Source organism: Lepidochelys kempii, chromosome 4 (assembly GCF_965140265.1).
Source record: "Lepidochelys kempii isolate rLepKem1 chromosome 4, rLepKem1.hap2, whole genome shotgun sequence".
In the NCBI taxonomy this organism is placed as follows: domain Eukaryota; kingdom Metazoa; phylum Chordata; order Testudines; family Cheloniidae; genus Lepidochelys; species Lepidochelys kempii.
The window spans coordinates 131,318,548-131,341,833 of NC_133259.1; the positions used below are offsets into that span (position 1 = coordinate 131,318,548).

Here is a 23,286-nt window from a genome sequence, read left to right on the forward strand (position 1 = left end):
TTAATCCCGGGAGAAGGTTTAAGGCACAAATCGGAGGGGTATGTGAGACTAACTTCATCACTGGGTAAAAATACTTCAGCGATTGTTTTCAAAGTAAGCCTTCGTAACTGTGCATTTAATTGTAATATAAGGTTATTTTCATGGATCCTGTATCTCTTACTGTTGTTACTGGATTCTGGATCTCTTGTCATTATTTATCTCTTGTTATTAGCAGTTTGTAGTTTATCTGTTTGTTACCTAAAGGACAGGTAAATTGACAAGAAAATCCTACTATCTCGTTGGCAATCTCAGCAGAGTCAAGACTGATGACTAAAGTACCCTTTTATTCATACAGATGGACTCCTAATGTCATAAATGAAGCAAACCAAGCAAGGCAGTGTGGTAAAATTAGCACTGCCAGTACCCAGTATCATTTACAGAAGTCAATTTCTCCTACTTTGCAGTTGTTTGGATGGGTGCTCTAAAGAGAAACTGTTCAGACTGAAAATCACATTTCTTTCTGACATTTTGTACCCACTATCACTATAAGTAAGACTGCTCCTGCAAAAATGGACCCATGTAACTTTATGTCTTTGAGTTGCCCCATTGAACTTGCAAAATAATCTATCCATCCATCCCTCTCTCTTTGCTCTGACAAAACAAGTGTGAGTTTTGCCCAAGTGAGGAATGCCCATCAGGTTCCATCTATTTGTTAATGTTTGGAAGGAAGTTTTTACCCTGACCTCATAATGTGACTCTGCAGAATTCACCAGCTCAGATTTCATGCAGAACTGAAAAACAGCAGAATGATACAATTGAAAATGTAAATTGGGATATTTTCATAGAGCTCACAAGGCCTGCATGCTGATCAGCTTTCCAGGCTAGTGGTTAACATGTCAGGAGGGGAATAAGGGGGCGGGGGGAGGGAAAGGGATGTGAATCCAGAATTAAAAGTGGTGTTTTACTGCTAAGAAAAAAATCTAGCCCTTTCCACTGTAGGAGTGCAGGTGGCCTTGGTAACACATCTGGTATAGTCCTGCTGTGCAAGGGGAGGAGCTGGAAACCAGGGGCTTCTGCAGAGCGTAGCTGAAAGGCCCGATATCTGTGACAGTTTATACAGAGGGAAAGAGGACAGTCCGAGGTGGTCTGATCCTGTAACATAAGCATCCTCTAATTTCCCTCTCATGTGATGGGGTTGCATATGCCTGTTGTTAGGAGGAGGATTGCCTCTGCAAGCCTACCTTCCCAGCTATCTGGGTTTGGCATTAGACACTGGACCGGAACCTAAATGCATTGCAAATATAAAGTTAAGCATCTAAATAGCTTCCGTTGCATGTGTAGCAGATAGTGGCAGATGAATAAAAAAAAGCTGACAGCCCACATCCTTCCAGGTTTTTCATCAGTGCCATGCTAGTCACAACCACCAAGCATGGTTACCAGTTTGCTGAAAGCTGCTCAAAGTGAGGGCTATTGTTTCAACACTGCCAGTTGCTTAAATAGGGAATTTTTTATTTTGCTGTGTTTCAGATTCTTTGAAGTGTTTTCACAGCTGCTGTGTTTGCATGGCTTTCACTGGGCCTGAGGCTTGATCCTGACAGGTCCTACCGAAGCCACACATCCCATTGTTTACAAACAGGAGCTCAGTTGTTCTTAGGGCCAGGCTCTTTATGATGTGGCTGTGGTGACCCTGAAGAACTAGGCTGACCTATTCTCTGCTTATTATTGCTCAGCTTATTATAAAAAGGATAACCGATCAAACTGAATCGATCAGCTAGTCCACATTCAAACGGCACCTTCTTTACCAGCATAAACATTTTAAACCATCCATTTGGAAGCTCTGTGGAGCAGCAAGGTAATTTATCTACTCATTTACGTATTAAGAATACCTACCGAGATGCATGCAGGGATTAACAATAAAATATTCCATGCAAACAATTAAGGTCTTAACAAAACAATTGCACTAACACTGAAATAATTCTTTTGTACTAGGCCTTGCAATACAGAGAAATGTGATCAAATCCTACCCTGGATAATTAACAAATATATCTTTTGTGCATCTTTTGCTATTTCCTTGGGAACACAGAGCTACATAAACTGAAACCTACGCAACGCCCGATATCAAACTCTGGTTTAAAGAGGCTAAAGGCTGGAACAACAGGGTGCGATATGTTACAATTCAGGTGCACGGACAGCTATTTGTAGAACCTAGTAGTGCAGCACACGGCTGTCGCCTCTGCTGCTGCTCCTTAGTTGCTACAAACCTCAGACTCACGTACAAGTGTTAAAATAATCTAATCTCTTTACTAACAAGATCTTTCTGCTGTACAAACATTTGTTCTACATTCATTTCCAAGTCAAATGATTCGCCTTGATTGTAAAACAATTTAGGTGCCAGGCAGCTTTTACATTCCTCTCGTCTTTTATGACACTTTCCTTTAAGCACCAACCTTTATTTCCCAGGTGCCTTACATACCCTGATCATCAGAACAGCTTTCCTGATGTCACGAACTCCATCATAAACCAAGCGGGAGGCATCTATGAATTCATTCTCTTCAAATGGCTGTGGGACATTCGCACTCAATGCTTCAATGGCAACCTCAACTTGTTCAGCAAAACGTGGCATAACTAGATTAAACAAAATGAAAGGCAGTACGATTACAGACCTTCTTTCATGTATATTCTCCCCTGCCCTTGGCCATAAATCCTTTCCAGCGGGTATGAAACATGCTGCTGTCATAGTTTCAAGACACAGAAAGGAAGGTTCATTGACTGGATTTGTGCTGACTTAGAGGTGTGCAGGGCATTCTGTCACATTTTGTGAGAGAAAGAAAACAATGTAGTTACCTGTAATTATATGACAAAGAATTAACAACTCTTTAACAAAGAATGACTCACTGTCATTTTAAAGTCTCTAACTCATCTCATATGTCAGTTAAGTACATTCAAAAGCATGCCTAGAAAATTACAACTTGGAATTTATGCTAATACAATGTTATTCATGTAAAATGACCAAAATGCGATTTAGCCGTTATTCAAATTAGTTAACAAACCATAGTGTAACTCACAATGAATAAAAAGTCGTTCCCCCCCACCACCCCCAAACCCAAAACATTCTTAGACTGCAAAAATCTGGTAAATGTTATTTCTGAAGGTATGTAAGTCCCTGCTTCTTCATTATAGTAATGTTTATATGATGAAAGACATCAGCGGCTGTAAATTAACAATCCCTTCCAGGTGTTAATGACTGGGGTATATGTATGCTCTAAGAATACACACATAATGAATATATTCATTATTTATTTATTTTAGTAGTTGATAGATATTTCTATAGTTTTGTCACTGGAGTAATTGTAAAATCTTAGGGTGCTTCCCCGCTTGTATTGCCAATTTTGATTGGGCGTATTCTTGGAGGTTTCATCACATGACATAAACTTTAATTAAATATTAATCTTTACCCTATTTCCAACAAGCACTTACCATGGAGCAAAAGACTGTCACAAACAGTCCATTGAATTCACAGTCATTGGTTCTATACAGAGTAGCAAATGTTCCCAGTATCAGGGTTTTTTTTCGGCTAAGGCCAAATTCTACATACATTTAAGTACATGAGTAATCTTGCTGGGTTCTAGCCCACGAAAGCTTATGCCCAAATAAATGTGTTAGTCTCTAAGGTGCCACAAGGACTCCTCATTTTTGCTGATACAGACTAATACGGCTACCACTCTGAAAACTATTCAGATGCTTAAAGTTAAGCACATACATAAATGTTAGTAGGATATAGATATAGATATAACAAATATAAGCAATGCATGACTGATCAGTTCCCATTGATTTCATGGATTGGTTTCATGGATTGAGGTGAATAGATTTATAAATATTTGGCCATCTTTACTGATATATAGATAATCATTATTTGAATTGTGGTAGCACCTCGGAGCTCCAGTCATTGACCAAGTACCCTGTTGAACTAGGTTGTTTACAAACCCATGACAAAAAGACAGTTCCTGTCCCAAAGACCTTACAGTAACATCTAATCCTTTTTCTGCTCTTTTATTCTTTTTCATCCCCTTTATTTCTCACCACCAGCCCAATCCTGCCATCTGTATACAAGAGAAACTCCCAACAATATTACCGGGAGAAATGATCTCTTATATTTAGAAGAACCACCGATAGCAAACACAGACTCATCTTTTCCAGTTCTGAGCTTTATGCATGATTTAATTTATTCATTCTAACCTGAATTTGGCATGAGAAATTCTTATATTAATTGGTATTCATTAGACACGACTCACTTTAGTGGAACCTGTTAAACGAATAAATCAACTCAAAATATAGTTTATTCTGCCAACCCCCAAAATATATTTTATGTAAGAAGATAGTGGAGCTTTCTTTAATACATATAAATTAGGGATGGAAAAGACCTATAAGGTCCAGACAGTTCAGACAATGTAGGATTCTCCTCCACTGTATATCTGAAAGCTTTCTCTGATTCAGTTTGAAGTGAATTAAATGAAGAGGCATCTACCGCTTCCTTAAGGAGACTAACTAGTGCATGGCCAAAAAAAGCTCATCGATGGGATTTTTTTCCCCAAGTGAACATTTTTTTTCTCATTACTTTATTTCTCCATTGTAATTCATCCCCCTGCTTGTAATATATACTGCAATTTATTTTTATAGCTGGGCTATATTTATTTATATAGGTTTTTTTCCTTAAAGCTTCACTTGATCCATGGAAATTAAACACCCTGATGCATGGAAATTAAAAAAAAGATGGAACTCTGTAATGTGTATTTCCAGCTAGCCTGGCCATCAGAAGAGACTCACTGAAATTGCAGCTTTACATATGTGGACTTCAGAGCATATTGCCTTGGAGTATTTGTAAGGGATTATTTACTTGATAAATTATGACTGCTCCTCTGGTATCATGGAAATATGTACTTTAAAACATGGAAAAGGCAGCTGTGCCTGCTTTATTCAGCAGAAGAGCCTAAAAAATGTACATGGTAAGAAGCACTTCTCACCATAGAAAGGCTGCATATTGAATTTTTGTTTAAAAGATTGAAACTCACATATTTACCCAATATACCACAATAGAACCCATTATTGTGCATTTCTTAGGACTAAATTGTTAAAGTAAGCAATAGCTCTGTGATAGCCCAGACAGGAGCTAGACTGTTCTCACAGGAGAATAGGGATCATTATGTCTACAAAAATTCTTCAGCTACTGGAAGCGTGTAACCCACATTAACCCAGTGAAAGTCTCTGTTCTCCCTATGCTGGCTAAACCGTGTGTAGAAGTTTATGAATCTGCTACTATTGTCACTAAGTTAAAGGACACATTTCCTTAGCTGAAGCATGTATGGGTCCCCACCTTTAAATTCAGAGGTTGTTCTGGGTTCAAGCCTCACAGATGGTCTCTCTCCAGGTGGTAATGCAAATGAGGCAGCAATTGTAGAATTAAGACTGTTAGCTCAGAGGCTTAGTAACAGATTCATAAACATCTAGCCAAGGGATCGGCAACCTTTGGCATGCGGCTCATCAGGGAAATCCTCTGGCGGGCCGGGATGGTTTGTTTACCTGAAGTGTCCGCAGGTTTGGCCGATCACAGCTCCAACTGGCCTCAGTTCACCGTTCCAGGCCAATGGGGGCTGCGGGAAGCAGCAGCCAGCACATCCCTCGGCCCACGCCGCTTCCCGCAGCCCCCATTGGCCTGGAACGGTGAACCGCGGTCAGTGGGAGCTGCGATTGGCTGAAGCTGCAGACGCTGCAGGTAAACAAATCGTCCCGGCCCACCAGCAGATTTCCCTGACAGGCCGCGTGCCAAAAGCTGCAGATCCCTGATTTAGCACTAGAGAGGGACAAAGAGCCATGTTTTGTTATCTTTGGAAGCATCCGCGTGCTTAACCCCTCTATAAGCAGCAGGGTTTAAAGACCTTTTGGGATGGCATTAGCCAGAAGCAGTCCTTGAACAAAATATACAGTTGTGATTGGCTGCTATGTGACAAAAGGCACTTATCCACTCTCAAACCATTTGTACTCTGCCACACCTGACAATAAACTGTCCCTTAATGTCAACTATCACACACACTTTAATTTGCCTTTTTTAAATGCAGAAAGTTATTAAACTAAATTTGGAATTGCTTGCTTGCCAAAATGCATTTTTAAATCAATGCTTTAGTTGTGGTTGATGTGCTGGACAAGCACAAAAAAACACATTAAACTAATAATGTCTTATTTCCCATTGTTTCTCTGGCCATACATTATTGTTGAGCACAGTAACGTTTTTTGGAAATTGAGGGAAGAAACCCATTGCTCTCCAGTTCAGGCTTTCGGGCCACACTTGAAAAAACGCTATGACAGTGATATTTGGCAAGTACATACCTTTGTTGCATTTATAAAACCCACATTCTGCATTTCAGTCTCACATCTGTAGAGACTGGGATTTTCCTATGCAGACAGCAGAAGTCAAAAGCAAAATTCAGCTGGAACCATAAACATTTTGATCGGGATTTGAAGTTCATGGGTGAGTGCGACTAGGAATTGGTTCAGTTTATTTAGTACAGAGAAGAGGCAAAAAATGGGTTTAGTTTGCCCCTTAACAACATTTTTTTGGAACTGCCACTGAACCAAAAGAAATCAGATATTCACACAGCTCTAATCTTGACCTTTACTATTTCTTCTAGGTCTTTGAGATGTGGTGATCAAAAATGAAAGCAGTATTCAGGGTATTCATGAATACCCTTGTTAATGTACAGCCTAACATCTTATCCATGGGCTGACTGCTGCTGTGCATTGAATAGATATCTCCAACAAGCTGTCCATAATAATGACTAGATATTTTTGAAAAAAGAAAAGGAGTACTTGTGGCACCTTAGAGACTAACCAATTTATTTGAGCATAAGCTTTCGTGAGCTAGAGCTCACTTCATCACGAAAGCTTATGCTCAAGTAAATTGATTAGTCTCTAAGGTGCCACAAGTACTCCTTTTCTTTTTGCGAATACAGACTAACACGGCTGTTACTCTGAAACCTAGATATTTTTGCTGAGCGGTTACATTAACTCAGAACCTATCAGTGTGCATGCAAGTAGTTTAAATTACTTCTCTATTTTGTGAAATTGAATAAAATTACCTTTCTTGAGGTCCTTCTGACTTAGTCTTTACAGCTATATCAGTATTTTCCTTCCAGCAAATTTTGCTTCCTCACCATTGACCTGTTAATTAATATATTATGCAACACTGGCCACAGTGCTAACAACAGGGCATCACAGGATTAATCTTTTCCCATGCTTTGTTCTGGCCATTTATTCTTTACTTCTTATCTCTTAAACTATTCTTAATTCACCAAAGGCCTCTACCTTTCACCCTCTGGTTATCAGTTTCTTAAACAGCCTCTTGTGAAAGAATATCAAAATCTTTAAAAAATCTAAATACATTAAATTATATCCACCGAGTCTCTTTTTGTATTACATTTATTTTTAAGAAGTTATTTAAACAATGATAGCAGATAAGGAAAGTATAATTTAACCTTACAGAAGCCCTGCTGATTTATCAGTCTCTTGTGAGACTCATTTACTTGTTTTATAACTCTATGTTGAATGGTTTTCCATTCTATTCCTCGTAGCAGTGAAGCATAGTACTCTCTGGTTTATAATTCTCAGGGTCACAATAAGGACTGTTCTGAAATATGGGTATAATGTTGGATATACTCTAGTCTTTTAGTATAACAGCTGTTTGGAGTGATAAATTAGATACATCTGTTAGTTGCTCAGCTATTTGGATCTTTAGTCGCTGATTCATCAAAGCATTTAAAAACGTGGTTCAGTGCTTTGTTGAATTAGTGCCTTGATTTCCTTCAGAATTCTTGGAAAAGAGCCTCTGGTCCTGAATGTGATGAAACTCAGAAACTGAAATATGGTCAACTGAAGCCCAACAAAATAAGAAATTAATACTGATCACTTACAAATATTCGCAATCCTGGAATTTTGTAACTCTGCCTCCCACTCTGATATCTCTTCCACCACCCCATCTAATATGGAGCTCATCTTCTTTCCTCCCAAACATTCCTCTCTTTTCTGTCACTGCTGACAAAACTCACCATTACCCCTGTTAACTCATGGGGGCATCTTTGAAATCTTGCTTACCTTCTCCCTGCATGGCCAGGCCCTCAGCAATCACATTGTTTTTTCTCTTATGATGCATGTCTCCAATTTGCCTTTTCCTTTCCACCCACATTTCTTGGTAAACCTCTCTTGCACATGTTCTCCTATTCCTACCTATCTATCTTAGATACAGTTTCTCTCCTTCACTTCACCATTCATTCTCCTTCTCTTTTTAGCCTCTGCAAAGGCTCCCCTCGTTCTTCCTTATACATTTCAGTCTTCTGACGTATAAAAAATTCTACTGCTTTGGCCTCATTTCATACTATAACTAACCTGTGCTCTCCTTAGCCTTTCTCCAAGCTTTCCCTTTGCCTGCTCCGCAATCTTTGCCTTCTTCCACAACATCTCTAGAGTTTGCACAGCTTCCATGTCAGTATTCACCAAGGTCTTTATCTAACGCTCATTGAAGTCAATGGGACTCTTTCCATTGACTTCAATGAGTGCTGGACCAGGTTCCTTTGCTCACTTTCAAACCACTACTAGATATCCGCATGATCTACAAGGCTGAGCTTAACTAACATCCAAATGGAAATCCACCTACTTATACCTGTGTTGACTGTATGGTGTTCTCTCTATATCTTTAGATTTTATGCCCTTTATGGCAGGGTCATGGTTGTGTGTGTTTATCTTACTTTTTACATTGATGGTGTTATATAAATGATAAATAATGATATTGCAATATGTCAAACAGAAATGAATGAATTTCTGCAAAATAAAAAGAAAAAAATAATTATTTGTTTTATTACACAAACAATAAAAACCTGGCAACTGATAGCTACACCTATTATCAATTGGAATTAGTGGCATATATGTGGAAAAAAATACTAACACAATGACAGGTTTCAGAGTAGCAGCCATGTTAGTCCGTATCCGCAAAAAGAACAGGAGTACTTGTGGCACCTGAGAGACTAGCAAATTTATTAGAGCATAAGCTTTTGTGAGCTACAGCTCACTTCATCAGATGCATAGAATGGAACATATAGTAAGATATGGTAACTTCCAACTTATCTGTAAATAAGGTCAAAACAACAGACTGGACTTCTACATAGATTGCTTCCGTCGACATGCACGGGCTGAAATTGTGGAAAAGCAGCATCACTTGCCCCATAACCTCAGCCGTGCTGAGCACAATGCCATCAACAACCTCAGGAACAACTCTGACATCATAATCAAAAAGGCTAACAAAGGAGGTGCTGTCGTCATCATGAATAAGTTGAAATATGAACAAGAGGCTACTAGGCAGCTCTCTAACTCCACATTCTACAAGCCATTATCCTCTGATCCCACTGAGGATTACCAAAAGAAACTACACCATCGGCTCAAAGAAACTCCCTGAAAAAGCACAGGAACAGATCTGTGCAGACACATGCCTAGAACCCCGACAGGGGTATCCTATCTGCATGTCGATGGAGGCAATCTATGTAGAAATCCAATCTGTTGTTTCGACCTTCAGAACGGAACTAGCTGTCACCTTCAGCCCCCAACTAAAACCTCTCCAGTGCATCATCAAAGGTTTACAACATGTCCTGAAAAATGATCCCTCACTCTCACAGATCTTGGAAGACAGACCAGTCCTCGCTTACAGACAGCCCCCCAACCAGAAGCAAATACTAACCAGCAACCACACACCACACAACAAAAACGCTAACCCAGGAACCTATCCCTGCAACAAAGCCCGATGCCAACTCTGTCCATATATTTATTCAAGTGACACCATCATAGGACATAATCACATTAGCCACGCCATCAGGGGCTCGTTCACCTGCACAACTACCAATGTGATATATGCCATCATGTGCCAGCAATGCCCCTCTGCCATGTACACTGGCCAAACCAGACAGTCTCTACGAAAAAGTCTAAATGGACACAAATCTGACATCAGGAATCATAACATTCAAAAACCAGTAGGAGAACACTTCAACCTCTGAGGACGCTCAGTAAAAGATTTAAGGGTGGCAATTTTGCAACAGAAAAGCTTCCAAAACAGTCTCCAAGGAGCAACTGCTGAGCTTGAATTAATATGCAAACTAGATACTGTTAACTTGGATTTGAATAGAGACTGGGAGTGGCTGGGTCACTACACATATTGAATCTATTTCCCCATGTTAAGTATTCTCACACCTTCTTGTCAACTGTCTATATGGGCCACCTTGATTATCACTACAAAAGTTTTTTTTCTCCTGCTGATAATAGCTCATTTTAACTAATTAGCCTCTCACAGTTTGTATGGTAATTTCCAACTTATCTGCATGTGTGTGTATATATATATATCTTACTATATGTTCCATTCTATGCATCCGATGAAGTGAGCTGTAGCTCACGAAAGCTTATGCTCTAATAAATTTGTTAGTCTCTAAGGTGCCACAAGTTCTCCTGTTCTTTCTTACTAACACAATGTTCACAAAGGTAAATACATCTGAGAGATACTTTAAGTTGTTATAGTTATTCTTAATAACCACTTTCTGTTCTATTTGTTGTAAAAACAAAGCAGAGCTAACTACACAGGGAATAGCTTGTAACACAAACAAAACTAAAATCCATGCACTATTGTAGAATGTGGTACAGGACAAAACAGAAGATTAAACTCTGGGGCCTTGTTTTCCCACTGCAGATAACAATTAACATCTATTGAAGCCATATGAATTTTGCTTTTATATTTCTAAGAAGTCATTTAGACTTTATGGTTTCATGGTTTTTGTCTTAGATTTCTGCAACTGTCATGAAGTGGGAGTCAAGCATCTGCTTTGTTTTTAAAGGGAAATGAAACTATGTCATTATTCAAGAGGATTTAACCAGCATGTCCTTAATTAATGCTAATATCAAAGACACTGGGGGCATAAATGTGATCAGAACAGGCTCTAACAAGCACAAGAATAAAGGTCACCAGTCAACTAAACACAGCCAAGAAAGCAGGGAACAAATGAAACATATAACAACAAGAAAAAAATTCGTAACAAAAAAAAACTACACATATCAGGAGATTTTTTTAAAGTCACCATTAAATTAAAATGAAGAAAGGATGGGTTATGGGTTATAAAGTATTCAAAAAGAAGATCATTAAATGAAATCTAGAAATCAGGTACCAAATTCAGATCTTGTGTAAGTAGGTGCCACTTTCCTAAAATCAAATATGAAATCTGTCTTCAAAAATCTCACCATACTGCTGCTCAACTGGTTGAAATCAGGGTAACTCCACTGAAATTCAGTGGAGCTAGGCTGATGTAGGCCAGCTGAGGATCTGGTCCAGTATCTCTTTGAACACCCGGTTTAAAAAAATGCACAAGGCTCTGGTATCCCTGAAAAACTATATTTTGTAATTTGGGCTTTTATAGTTCAACAGCCAGATGCATTTCTTGAGCTGAGTCCTGAAAGAGTAAATAATAATAATCAAGGAAGTGTTCAGTGCTATTTTTTCTCTCTCTTATCATTTAAATTAGTTTCCCTGAGTCTACAAAAGCTTCTTCCTTTAAAAATGAATAAATGTTCAATTAAAAAAGATTAGGGACTTACCGTAGTGTTTCACACTCATAGCTATCGAATCCAATTGTATCCCACATTCATGTCTAAGGGCAGAATCTGTCCCTATATTATAATAACACTTTATCCTTCCATCACATCTTCTCAGGATCCCCAAGTGTTCTACAGACATTACTAAATTAAGCCCCATTGTAAGACATGATAAGAAAAGGAGGACTTGTGGCACCTTAGAGACTAACCAATTTATTAGAGCATAAGCTTTCGTGAGCTACAGCTTACTTCCTCAGATGCATATCGTGGAAACTGCAGCAGGCTTTATATATACACAGAGAATATGAAACAATACCTATTCCCACCCCACTGTCCTGCTGGTAATAGCTTATCTAAAGTGATTTCCAGCACAAATCCAGGTTTTCTCACCCTCCACCCCCCCACACAAATTCACTCTCCTGCTGGTGATAGCCCATCCAAAGTGACAACTCTTTACACAATGTGCATGACAATCAGGCTGGGCTATTTCCTGCACAAATCCAGGTTCTCACATCCCCCCCACCCCCAATAGCCCAGCCTGATTGTCATGCACATCCTGTAAAGAGTTGTCACTTTGGATGGGCTATCACCAGCAGGAGAGTGAATTTGTGTGGGGGGGTGGAGGGTGAGAAAACCTGGATTTGTGCTGGAAATCACTTTAGATAAGCTATTACCAGCAGGACAGTGGGGTGGGAATAGGTATTGTTTCATATTCTCTGTGTATATATAAAGCCTGCTGCAGTTTCCACGATATGCATCTGAGGAAGTGAGCTGTAGCTCACGAAAGCTTATGCTCTAATAAATTGGTTAGTCTCTAAGGTGCCACAAATCCTCCTTTTCTTTTTGCGAATACAGACTAACACGGCTGTTACTCTGAAATAAGACATGATAGTAATATAATTTAACAGACGAGGAAACCAAAGGAAAGAGTTGTTAAGGGATTTTGCGTAAGGCCCCACAGTTGGTCTGTGGCAGAAGCAGCAACACAACTTGTGACTTTAGTGAACCCAACTCTGGAGGGAATGAGAGGGCACAGAATTGAGTTAGGAGGCCTGGGTTCTCCCCTCAGCTCATCCACTGACTTATTATGTGACTTGGGCAAGTCATTTCACCTTTCTGTGTCTCAATATAATAATCTGTAAAGCAGGACTAATCATACCTTTCTAATGTGTTTTGAGAACTGCAGATGGAAAAACACTACACTGTATAAGTACAGAATACTATGAGCCAGATCCTCACCTGGTGTAAATCAGCGTAGCTTCATTGACTTGCACAGTGCCAGGATTTGTGCCTGTGTTGTTTTCTGGCTCACAGTCATGAGTGCTTCCACTGAAATGCAGCTCCTATTCTTCAGTGTTTTGCTTTCTGAGCAGTGGCACAGAGGCCAACAGAGAGAGAGAGAGAGAGAGCTGAAAGCAGAGGACTTTGACTGGAGATCTGTTGGAGGAGAACAGAGGCAAGCAAACCCCTGTTCCATAGTGGCTGTGAGTGAGTTCTTGAGAGTGTGAGGTTGCATCTGAAAAAGTGGGGGTTTTACCCACAAAAGCTTATGCCCAAATAAATCTGTTAGTCTTTAAGGTGCCACCGGACTCCTTGTTGTTCTTGAGAGTCTGTTTGTTTGCTTGCTGGTTTGCTTTCAGTTTGCAAAGTCTGGTAGGGGGCAGTGTGTACGGAGAGAAGTAGAGCCTTTGATTACAGCTAAACCTTGATTAGGAGATGGGGCTTCCTTGCAGCCAACTGGCCCGCCAGCAGAACAGGAGCCATACCTGTATGTCTAAAGTGCCACCCGATAGATCCAAGGAAGAGAAGATCTAAGGTTAGGAGATACAGCTAGAAACTATGGTTGAGTTTCAAAGGAGGTTTGAGCAGATGATGAGGAAAGTGGCCAGTGGAAGCATGTGACTATGAGAACAAATCAGAGGGAAAGACTGGCTCGTGAAGGAGAAATAGACCTGAGGAATAGGTTTGGTGAGTCAGAAAATGAAGCGGAGAGGCAGTCAGTACCAGAAGATGGGAGAGCAAGGAAGAAGAGAAAGTGTGAATAGCCCTACAAGGAGAGGGGAATAGACCACGGAGATAGCCAGAGTTTGGAGCCCCAAGAACTCTCAGAAATTGCAAGTGAGAAGAGAACACAAGAAGACTTGCAGTCAGAACGGGCAGGCCAACAATCAGTGGGGCCATGAGACATTTGAGGTACTAAAGGAGCACTCAATGAAGACAAGGCAGTTGCAGAGAAGCTAAAGGAATTTGTCGCATGGGTCTTCATTGCAAAGGATGTTAGGGAGATTCCTACACCTGAGCCATTCTCTTTAGGTGACAAATCTAATGAACTGTCCCAGACTGAGGTGTCAATAGAGGAGGTTTGGGGACAAACTGATACATTAAATAATATTAAGTCAGCAGCACTAGATAGTATTCACGTAAGAGTTCTGAAGGAGCTCAAATATGAAATTGCAGAACTGCTAACTGTGGTATGTAACCATTGCTTAAATCAGCGTCCATACCAGACGAATGGCAGATAGCTAATGTAACACCTATTTTTTAAAAAGGCTCCAAAGGCAATGCTGGTAATTATAGGCTGGTAGGCTAACTTTGGTACCAGGCAAATGGATTGAAATTATAGTAAAAGACATAATTATCAGATACATAAATGACAATGATACATTGGGGTAGAGTCAACACAGCTTTTGTGTTGTGAAAGGGAAATCCTGTCTCACCAATCTATTAAAATACTTTGAGGGGGTCAATAAACCTGTGGACAAATGTGATCTAGTGGATATAGTGTACTTGGATTTTCAGAAAGCCTTTGATAGCGTCCTTCACGAAAGGCTCTTAAGCAAAATAGGCAGTCATTGAAAAAGAGGGAAGGTCCTCTCATGGATCAATACCTGATTAAAAGGTAGGAAACAAAAGGTAGAAATAAATGGTCAGTTTTCACAGGGAGAGAGGAAAAAAGCATGGTGCTCCAAGGATCTGTATTGGGATCAGTGCTGTTCAATATATTCAACATATTCATAAGTGATCAGGAAAAAGGGGTAAACAGTGAAGCGTCAAAAGTTTGCAGACAATACAAAATTACTAAAGATGTCAAGTCCAAAGCTGACTGTCCATAGGGATCTCACAAAACTGGATGACTGGGCAACAAAATGGCAGAGGGAATGCAATGTAGACAAAAGCAAAGTAATGCATATTGGAAAACAGAATCCTAACCAAACATACAAAATGATGGGGTCTAAATTAGTTCAATGTTCAATGTTCAGCAGCAGTAAAAAAACCCTAACAGATTATTTGGAACTATCAGGAAAGGAACAGATAATAAGACAGAAAATATCATAATGCCATTATTTAAATCCATGGTACGCCCACACCTTGAATACTACCTGCAGTTCTGGTCATCCCGTCTCAAAAAATGTTATAGTAGAATTGAAAAAAAATATATAAAGAAAGGCAGCAAAAATGATTAGGGAACAGCTTCCATATAACAAGAAATTAAAAAGACTGGCACTGTTCTGTTTAGAAAAGAGATGACTAAGGGGGGCCATGATAGAGGTCATGAAAATCATGACTGGTGTGGAGAAAGTGAATAAGGAAGTGTTATTTACCCCTTCACATAACACAAGTACCGGAGTCACTCAATGAAATTAGTAGGCAGCAGATTTAAAACAATACTTCTTCACACAACACACAGACAATCTGTGGTACTTGTTGCCAGAGCAGGTTGTGAAGCTCAAAAGTTCAACTGGTTTCAAAAAAGAATTAGCTGAGTTCATGGAGGATAGGTCCATCCGTGGCTATTAGCCAAGATGGTCAGGGATAAAACCCCATGCTCTGGGTATCTCTGTGCTCCTGACTGTCAGATACTGGTACTGGATGAAAGGGAATGGACCACTCAATAACTAACCAGTTCTGTTCATTCCCTCTGAAGCATCTGGTGCCAGCCACTTTCAGAAGACAGGATACTGGACTAGATGGTCATTCTTATGCTCTTATGTTCTATTCTTTCCCAGGTGTAAGGCTGGTGGGTCTTAACCACACGCTCAGGGTATACTAATCACTGTATTTAGGGTTGGGAAGGAATTTCCCCATAGATCAAATTGGAAGAGACCGTGGGGTGGTTGGTTTTTTTTTTTTTTTTTGCTTTCCTCTGCAATGTGGGACACAGGTCACTTGCTGGTTTGAACTAGAGTAAATAGCAGATTCTTTGTAACTTTCAGAGTAACAGCCGTGTTAGTCTGTATTCGCAAAAAGAAAAGGAGTACTTGTGGCACCTTAGAGACTAACCAATTTATTTGAGCATGAGCTTTCGTGAGCTACAGCTCACTTCATCGGATGCATGCCATGGAAACTGCAGCAGACTTTATTTATACACAGATAATATGAAAAAATACCTCCTCCCACCCCACTGTCCTGCTGGTAATAGCTTATCTAAAGTGATCATCAGGTGGGCCATTTCCAGCACAAATCCAGGTTTTCTCACCCTCCACCCCCTCACACAAATTCACTCTCCTGCTGGTCACCAGGGGGTGGAGGGTGAGAAAACCTGGATTTGTGCTGGAAATGGCCCACCTGATGATCACTTTAGATAAGCTATTACCAGCAGGACAGTGGGGTGGGAGGAGGTATTTTTTCATATTCTCTGTGTATAAATAAAGTCTGCTGCAGTTTCCACGGCATGCATCCGGGAAGTGAGCTGTAGCTCACAAAAGCTCATGCTCAAATAAATTGGTTAGTCTCTAAGGTGCCACAAGTACTCCTTTTCTTTGTAACTTGCAATTTTTAAATCAAGATTTGAGGACTTCAGTAACTCATCTTGAGGTTATGGGCCATCTACAGGACTGGGTGGGTGAGATTCTGTGGCCTAAATGTACAGGAGATCAGACTAGAGGACCGTGACTGTCCCTTTAGGCATTAAAGTCTATGGATTTATAGTCACAAATCTACTTCCATTTTATGAGAATAAGATAAGCAGTGACTTTGATCTTGAGGATGGAGCAGGGGATTGGAATTAGGGAACTGAGTTCCAACTTCAGCTCCAGCGCTAACTCACACTGTGACTGGAGTGAAATCCCTTCGTCATTTGGGCCTCCATTACACTATTTGTAGTCTGAAGGTGACAATGCCATTGTGAAGCACTTCAATATCTACTGACAAATAGTGTAGTAATTGGTTAGATAAAAGTGGTATTAATCTGATTATTGCTTTAGTTTCCCCTAATTGTGTTGTCTTCAAGATATACAGTTTTCAAAAAGGACACTTCAATACACTTCCACTAAAGACGGAAGTGGTTAGAATGCTAACCTAGTGATCAGAAAACCAAGGTTCAATTCCCTGCTCTGCCAGAGACTTTCTGTGTGACCTTGTGCAAGGCACATAGTGTCTCTCTATGCCACAGCTCCCCATAAGAAAAGGGGGTTAATAGCAATGTGCTCACCATGATGTTGTGAGGATAAATATATTAAGGATTCTGAGTTGCTAAGATGCTACAGTTATAGGGGACATAAAAGTATCTGAGAGAGAGAATGTACAGAATGAACTGAAATACAGGCTTTAAAATACAGTATCTGTAATCTGGAGTCCTCTTTCTCTACAGAACAGCAACCAGGTGCAATTTTTCCCAGACCTCACAGAAGGGGTTGGAAAAGATGCACTTAATAGAAAGCTATTATCACTTTGTTATAATTCAGGCTTTATTAAAGAACACGTTAACTATGCCATGTAAGTGTTTAATGTCCCTGTTGTAGATCCATTTTATTGTGTTTTTATCATTGTAAATTTGTTCTATGAAAGATGAACATTTTACATAAAGTTGGGCCAGAAATGTTAGCATAATAAAAAGTCTGAAAATTAATTTTGTTCTATTTAAAAATGAATTCATATTGTTCAGAAATCGCTCAGTTTACTAATGACAGGTTTCAGAGTAGCAGCCGTGTTAGTCTGTATTCGCAAAAAGAAAAGGATTACTTGTGGCACCTTAGAGACTAAAATGTATTTGGGCATAAGTTTTTGTGAGCTACAGCTCACTTCATCGGATGCATTCAGTGGAAAATATAGTGGGGAGATTTATATACACAGAGAACATGAAACAATGGGTGTTACCATACACACTGTAAGCAGAGTGATCACTTAAGATGAGCTATTACCAGCAGGAGAGGGCAGGGAGAAAACCTTTTGTAGTGATAATCAAGATGGGCCATTTCCAGCAGTTGACAAGAACGTGTGAGGAACAGTGGGGGGCAGCGGCACTGCTATGGGTACCTGCATGGCCCCAGAGTATGCCAACATTTTTATGGCTGACTTAGAACAACGCTTCCTCAGCTCTCGTCCCCTAATACCCCTACTCTACTTGCACTATATTGATGACATCATCGTCATCTGGACCCATGGAAAAGAAGCCCTTAAGGAATTCCACCATGATTTCAACAATTTCCATCCCAACATCAACCTCAGCCTGGACCCGTCCACACAAGAGATCCACTTCCTGGACACTACGGTGCTAATAAGCGATGGTCACATAAACACCACCCTATACCGGAAACCTACTGTCCGCTATTCCTACCTACATGCCTCCAGCTTTCACCCAGACCACACCACAAGATCCATTGTCTACAGCCAAGCTCTACGATACAACCGCATTGGCTCCAACCCCTCAGACAGAGAGAAACACCTACAGGATCTCTATCAAGCATTCGTACAACTACAATACCCACCTGCTGAAGTGAAGAAACAGATTGACAGAGCCAGAAGAGTACCCAGAAGTTACCTACTACAGGACAGGCCCAACAAATAAAATAACAGAACGCCACTAGCCATCACCTTCAGGCCCCAACTAAAACCTCTCCAACGCATCATCAAGGATCTACAACCTATCCTGAAGGACGACCCATCACTCTCACAGATCTTGGAAGACAGGCCAGTCCTTCCTTACAGACAACCCCGCAACCTGAAGCAAATACTCACCAGCAACCACACAGCACACAACAGAACCACTCACCCAGGAACCCATCCTTGCAACAAAGCCCATTGCCAACTGTGTCCACATATCTATTCAGGGGACACCATCATAGGGCCTAGTCACATCAGCCACACTATCAGAGGCTCGTTCACCTGCACATCTACCAATGTGATATATGCCATCATGTGCCAGCAATGCCCCTCTGCCATGTACATTGGTCAAACTGGACAGTCTCTACGTAAAAGAATAAATGGGCACAAATCAGACGTCAAGAATTATAACATTCAAAAACCAGTCGGAGAACACTTCAATCTCTCTGGTCACTCGATTACAGACCTAAAAGTGGCAAATCTTCAACAAAAAAACTTCAGAAACAGACTCCAAGGAGAAACTGCTGAATTGGAATTAATTTGCAAACTGGATACAATTAACTTAGGCTTGAATAGAGACTGGGAGTGGATCGGTCATTACACAAAGTAAAACTATTTCCTCAGGTTTATTTCCTCCCTCCCCACCACTGTTCCTCAGACGTTCTTGTTAACTGCTGGAAGTGGCCCACCTTGATTACCACTACAAAAGGTTTTCTCCCGCCCTCTCCTGCTGGTAATAGCTCATCTTAAGCAATCACTCTCCTTACAGTGTGTATGGTAACACCCATTGTTTCATGTTCTCTGTGTATATAAATCTCCCCACTGTATTTTCCACTGAATGCATCTGATGAAGTGAGCTGTAGCTCAAGAAAGCTTATGCTCAATTAAATTTGTTAGTCTCTAAGGTGCCACAAGTACTCCTTTTCAGGTTACTAATGAAGACTTTAATGGAAATAAACTTCAGTATATTTTGCTGGTTTGTGAAAGTCTGTTGACCCAAGAACCCAGTCACACTGGACAGGTCATATCTTCCTGTTTTAAATCCATGACAACTGCTTTTTGCTAGAGTTTACATTATTTTGCTAATGAAATGCCCTTTTGAAGCTAAATTTATGGTTAAAAACCTTTGATCTTGCATTGAATTTGCAATAAATATGGAATTAAAACAACCACTTTCTGATCCTCTTGTGTTTCCTTGACTAAGAACTATACAAAGATTTTCTATGGAATCTCACTAATGTCAGAGGACTACCACTCCAGCATCTTCAAAGGCATAGAGGGCCAAATTCTCACTCTCTTTGAACACAGGACTGGAAGTGACCACTTGGGTCATGAAGTCCTGCCGCCAACTAGCACAAGCAGCCCATCCTATACTCCCATTTATAAATGTATCAAACTCTATCTTAAACCATTTAGGTTGTTTGTCCTTCACTACTCTTATTGGAAGGCTGTTCCAGAACCTCACTCTGATGGCTAGAAACTGTCTAATTTTCAACCTAAATTTATTCCTGGCTAATTTTTACCCATCTGTTCTTGAGCCAACATTGTCCTTAAACTTCAATAACTGCTCTCATTCTCTTGTTTTTTTCCCGTTTCATGTATTTATAGACAGCAATCATATCCCCTCTTAGCCTTTGTTTTGCTAGGCTAAACAAGCCAAGTTCTGTTCATCTCCTCTCATAAAATAAGCTCTCTAGTCCAATTGTCCACTTTCTCTGGGTTTATCCAAATATAAGCCAGAGAGGTGTTTAAGGGATGTATGCTGATTAGGGCTAAGTGGCAGGGTATATACTATTATGTGCAGATCACGCTCCCAAAGGCTAAATCCTCCTTTGAAATGCCCCTCCGTAGGCCAAAGCAAGGATAAATTTCACCAGTTCTGCGGAGACAAAGTTTGTTTCCTAGCCTCCTCTAATTTTGATCATATACTGAAAGATGTACAGTCAGAATCTGGGATTCAATCCTTAATCTCCAGCGAAGGGACATAGAAAGCAGAGCTATTAACATTTCACCTTCCTGGTTTGTTTATGGGGCCACACTGTTCAATTGGAACAATAAAATAATAATAAATTATAATCCATGTATCAATATGTTTTGATAGCTTGCTTTATAGCCTGATTTATATATCAAGAATTAACAAACATGCAACCAGTGATAAAGGATTCGCTATGTTGCAGAAACAAATCTGATGCTTCACTCTAATATTACAGTCACTTATATTATCTGTTGCTATATGTGTTTGAATTGCTCATTGGTTATTTGTCACAACTGGAACTGTCCTGGTGACCACAAAGCCTAGAACAAATACAGTGGTAAAGAAGTATATGAGTGAGAATAGGAGTGGAAAAATTTATGATCCTGCACATAGTCCTACTATGAAATAACTATGAAATTATATTACTTTTAAAATGATATAATCATGAATTGCCAGTCATTCCAAAGGACTTTCACTGAAATTTTGTTAATTCTGAGGCTTTCTTAGACCTTTGGAGAGGACATGAGGTTTTGAAATTAGCCTTATTATTTGGATTTATTTTTTCTGTACTTTTTTCAACATGTCAGTGTGTCTTTTTTATTGTTTTGTTTTGAAACATGAACTTTAGTCACTAACAAGCAGATCCATCCACATAGAGAGAGCACAGATGCTCTTCTAAATTACAGACTGGAAAATATGGATTTAAACTGGTTAGGAACTTAATGTGTTAGAGAGCTTAGTCAGAATAAGCTTACCGGTTTCTGAGAGCAATTTTGTAGCTTCCAGTACCTTCTCAGTATAAACTCCAGCTTCATAGTTTTCCATCTCTGCATTGATGATGTGAATGACTCTGGCTGCACGGCCACGGATTGCACCTGCAGTTCTGTCCAGTGTATCAACATCTCCCTCTTGGAGGGCGATCACACATTTATTCACATCCTCCAGAATATGGTTTTCTGCAGAAATAACACATATAATTTTCAGTTCATCGCTAGGCTTATACGTGTATACTGCAACTGTTGAGTCATAAGGAATAATTTGTCTGTTCTGAGTACTTTTCTCGTGTAATAGAATCATAGAATCATAGCATCACAGAAATGTAGGGCTGGAATGAACCTCAAGAGGTCATCTAGTCCAGTTCCCTGAGCTGAGGCAAGGCACAGTAAACCTAGCCCTTCCCTGACAGATGTTTGTCCAACCCATTCTTAAAAACTCCCAATGATGGGAATGTCACAATCTTCCTTGGAAGCCTATTCCAGAGATTAACTATCTTTAGAGCTAGAAATATTTTTTCCTTAATATCTAACCTAAATCTCCCCTCCTGCAGATTAAACTGATTACTACTTGTTCTACTTCCAGTGAGCATGGAAAAGAATTGATTACTGTCCTCTCTATAACAGCCCTTAACACATTTGAAGACTGTTATCAAGTCCCCACTCAGTCTTCCGTTCTCAGGATTAAACATGCCAAGTGTTTTTTTTTAATCTTTCCTCAGAGGTCAGGTTTTGTAAGCCTTTTACCATTTTTGTTGCTCTTCTCTGGATTCTCTACAATTTGTCCACATATTTCTTAAAGTGTCTTGCCCAAAACTGGACACAATCCTCTAGCTGAAGGCTCACCAGTGCTTAGTACAGTAGGACTATTACCTCCCATGTCTTATTTACAACACTCCTGTTAATACACCCCAGAACAATATTCGCCTTTTTTGCAACTGCATCACATTGTTAACTCATATTCAGTTTGTCATTCACTACAACCACATATTGTTTTTAGCAGTACTACTTCCTAGCCAGTTATTATTTGCACTTTTTATAATTAAATTTCATCTTGTTGATTTCAGATCAATTCTCCAATTTATCAAGGCCATTTTGAATTATAATAATCTCCTCCAACGGGCTTGCAACCCCTCCCAACTTGGTGTCCTTTGGAGATTTTATAAGCATACTCTCCACTCCATTGCCCAAGCCATTAATGAAAATATTTAATAGTAGCAGACTCAGGACAGGCCCCTGAGGGACCCCACTAGATATGTCCTCCCAGTTTGGCAGCAAGCCATTAAAAGCTACTATTTGGGTAAGAGTTTTTCAACCAATTGTGCACCCACCTTATTGTAATTTCATCTACACCACATTTCCCTAGTTTGTTTCTGAGAATGTCATGAAGGACTGCATCATGTGTGACTAAAACACAACAGCTTACAATATTGTTACCACAGCACTTTAGGCCATTTCCAGGGTATACTGTAGTCTCTTAATAAGGGTACATAATAAGTTATGGTGCTTTACATTCCAGGTCTCCATTTTGAGTCTGAACCTAGGTCAGTACTGACCAAAATTAATTTCTGTCCAATGTCTGTTTGGTGACTTATTCTGTGTTAAATAGGTTGAGTAGGTCTTCTCACCACAAAAGTCACCTACATAACTAGCATTTATTCGCACCATTATTCAGAGTCTCAGCAGAGTGAACAAACCAATGACTTATTTACCATTGAGACAGAACTACCCTTCTCACACTACACATTGTCACTCCAAAACAATCTTGAGGCACAGACGGATCCAACAGTTATTTTAAGGGTAAGTACAGCTCTTGGGATTCCCAGTGTTGTAAATCTGGTACTTTTCTCAAACACTAAAATTCACTTCAAATATCAACTCTTAATTAAATTTAAGAGTTACTAAAATAACAATAAATAAAACTGGAGTATAATATGGCCATACATACTGTATATGCATTGACAAGAAGTCAATATTTAAAAGATTAGTCTGTTTATTACTGAAAAGATTTAGGGTGTGAGTTTCAAAGGTGTCTAAAGAAATAAGGCACCCAACTGCTATTGAAAGTCA

The 23,286-nt window shown here is 39.8% G+C and overlaps 1 protein-coding gene across 10 annotated transcripts in view; it reads right to left on the reverse strand.

The window, feature by feature from the left end:
* CTNNA2 (catenin alpha 2) overlaps positions 1-23,286 on the reverse strand; it is a 784,792-nt gene that overhangs the window by 54,150 nt on the left and 707,356 nt on the right. For all 10 annotated transcript variants that reach the window (XM_073342914.1, XM_073342915.1, XM_073342917.1 and 7 more), the window contains 2 exons: positions 21,199-21,399; positions 2,453-2,604 (listed from right to left, as the gene is read on the reverse strand). In XM_073342914.1, coding sequence (XP_073199015.1) covers positions 2,453-2,604; positions 21,199-21,399 — 353 coding nt within the window. The remainder of the gene's footprint in view (positions 1-2,452; positions 2,605-21,198; positions 21,400-23,286) is intronic.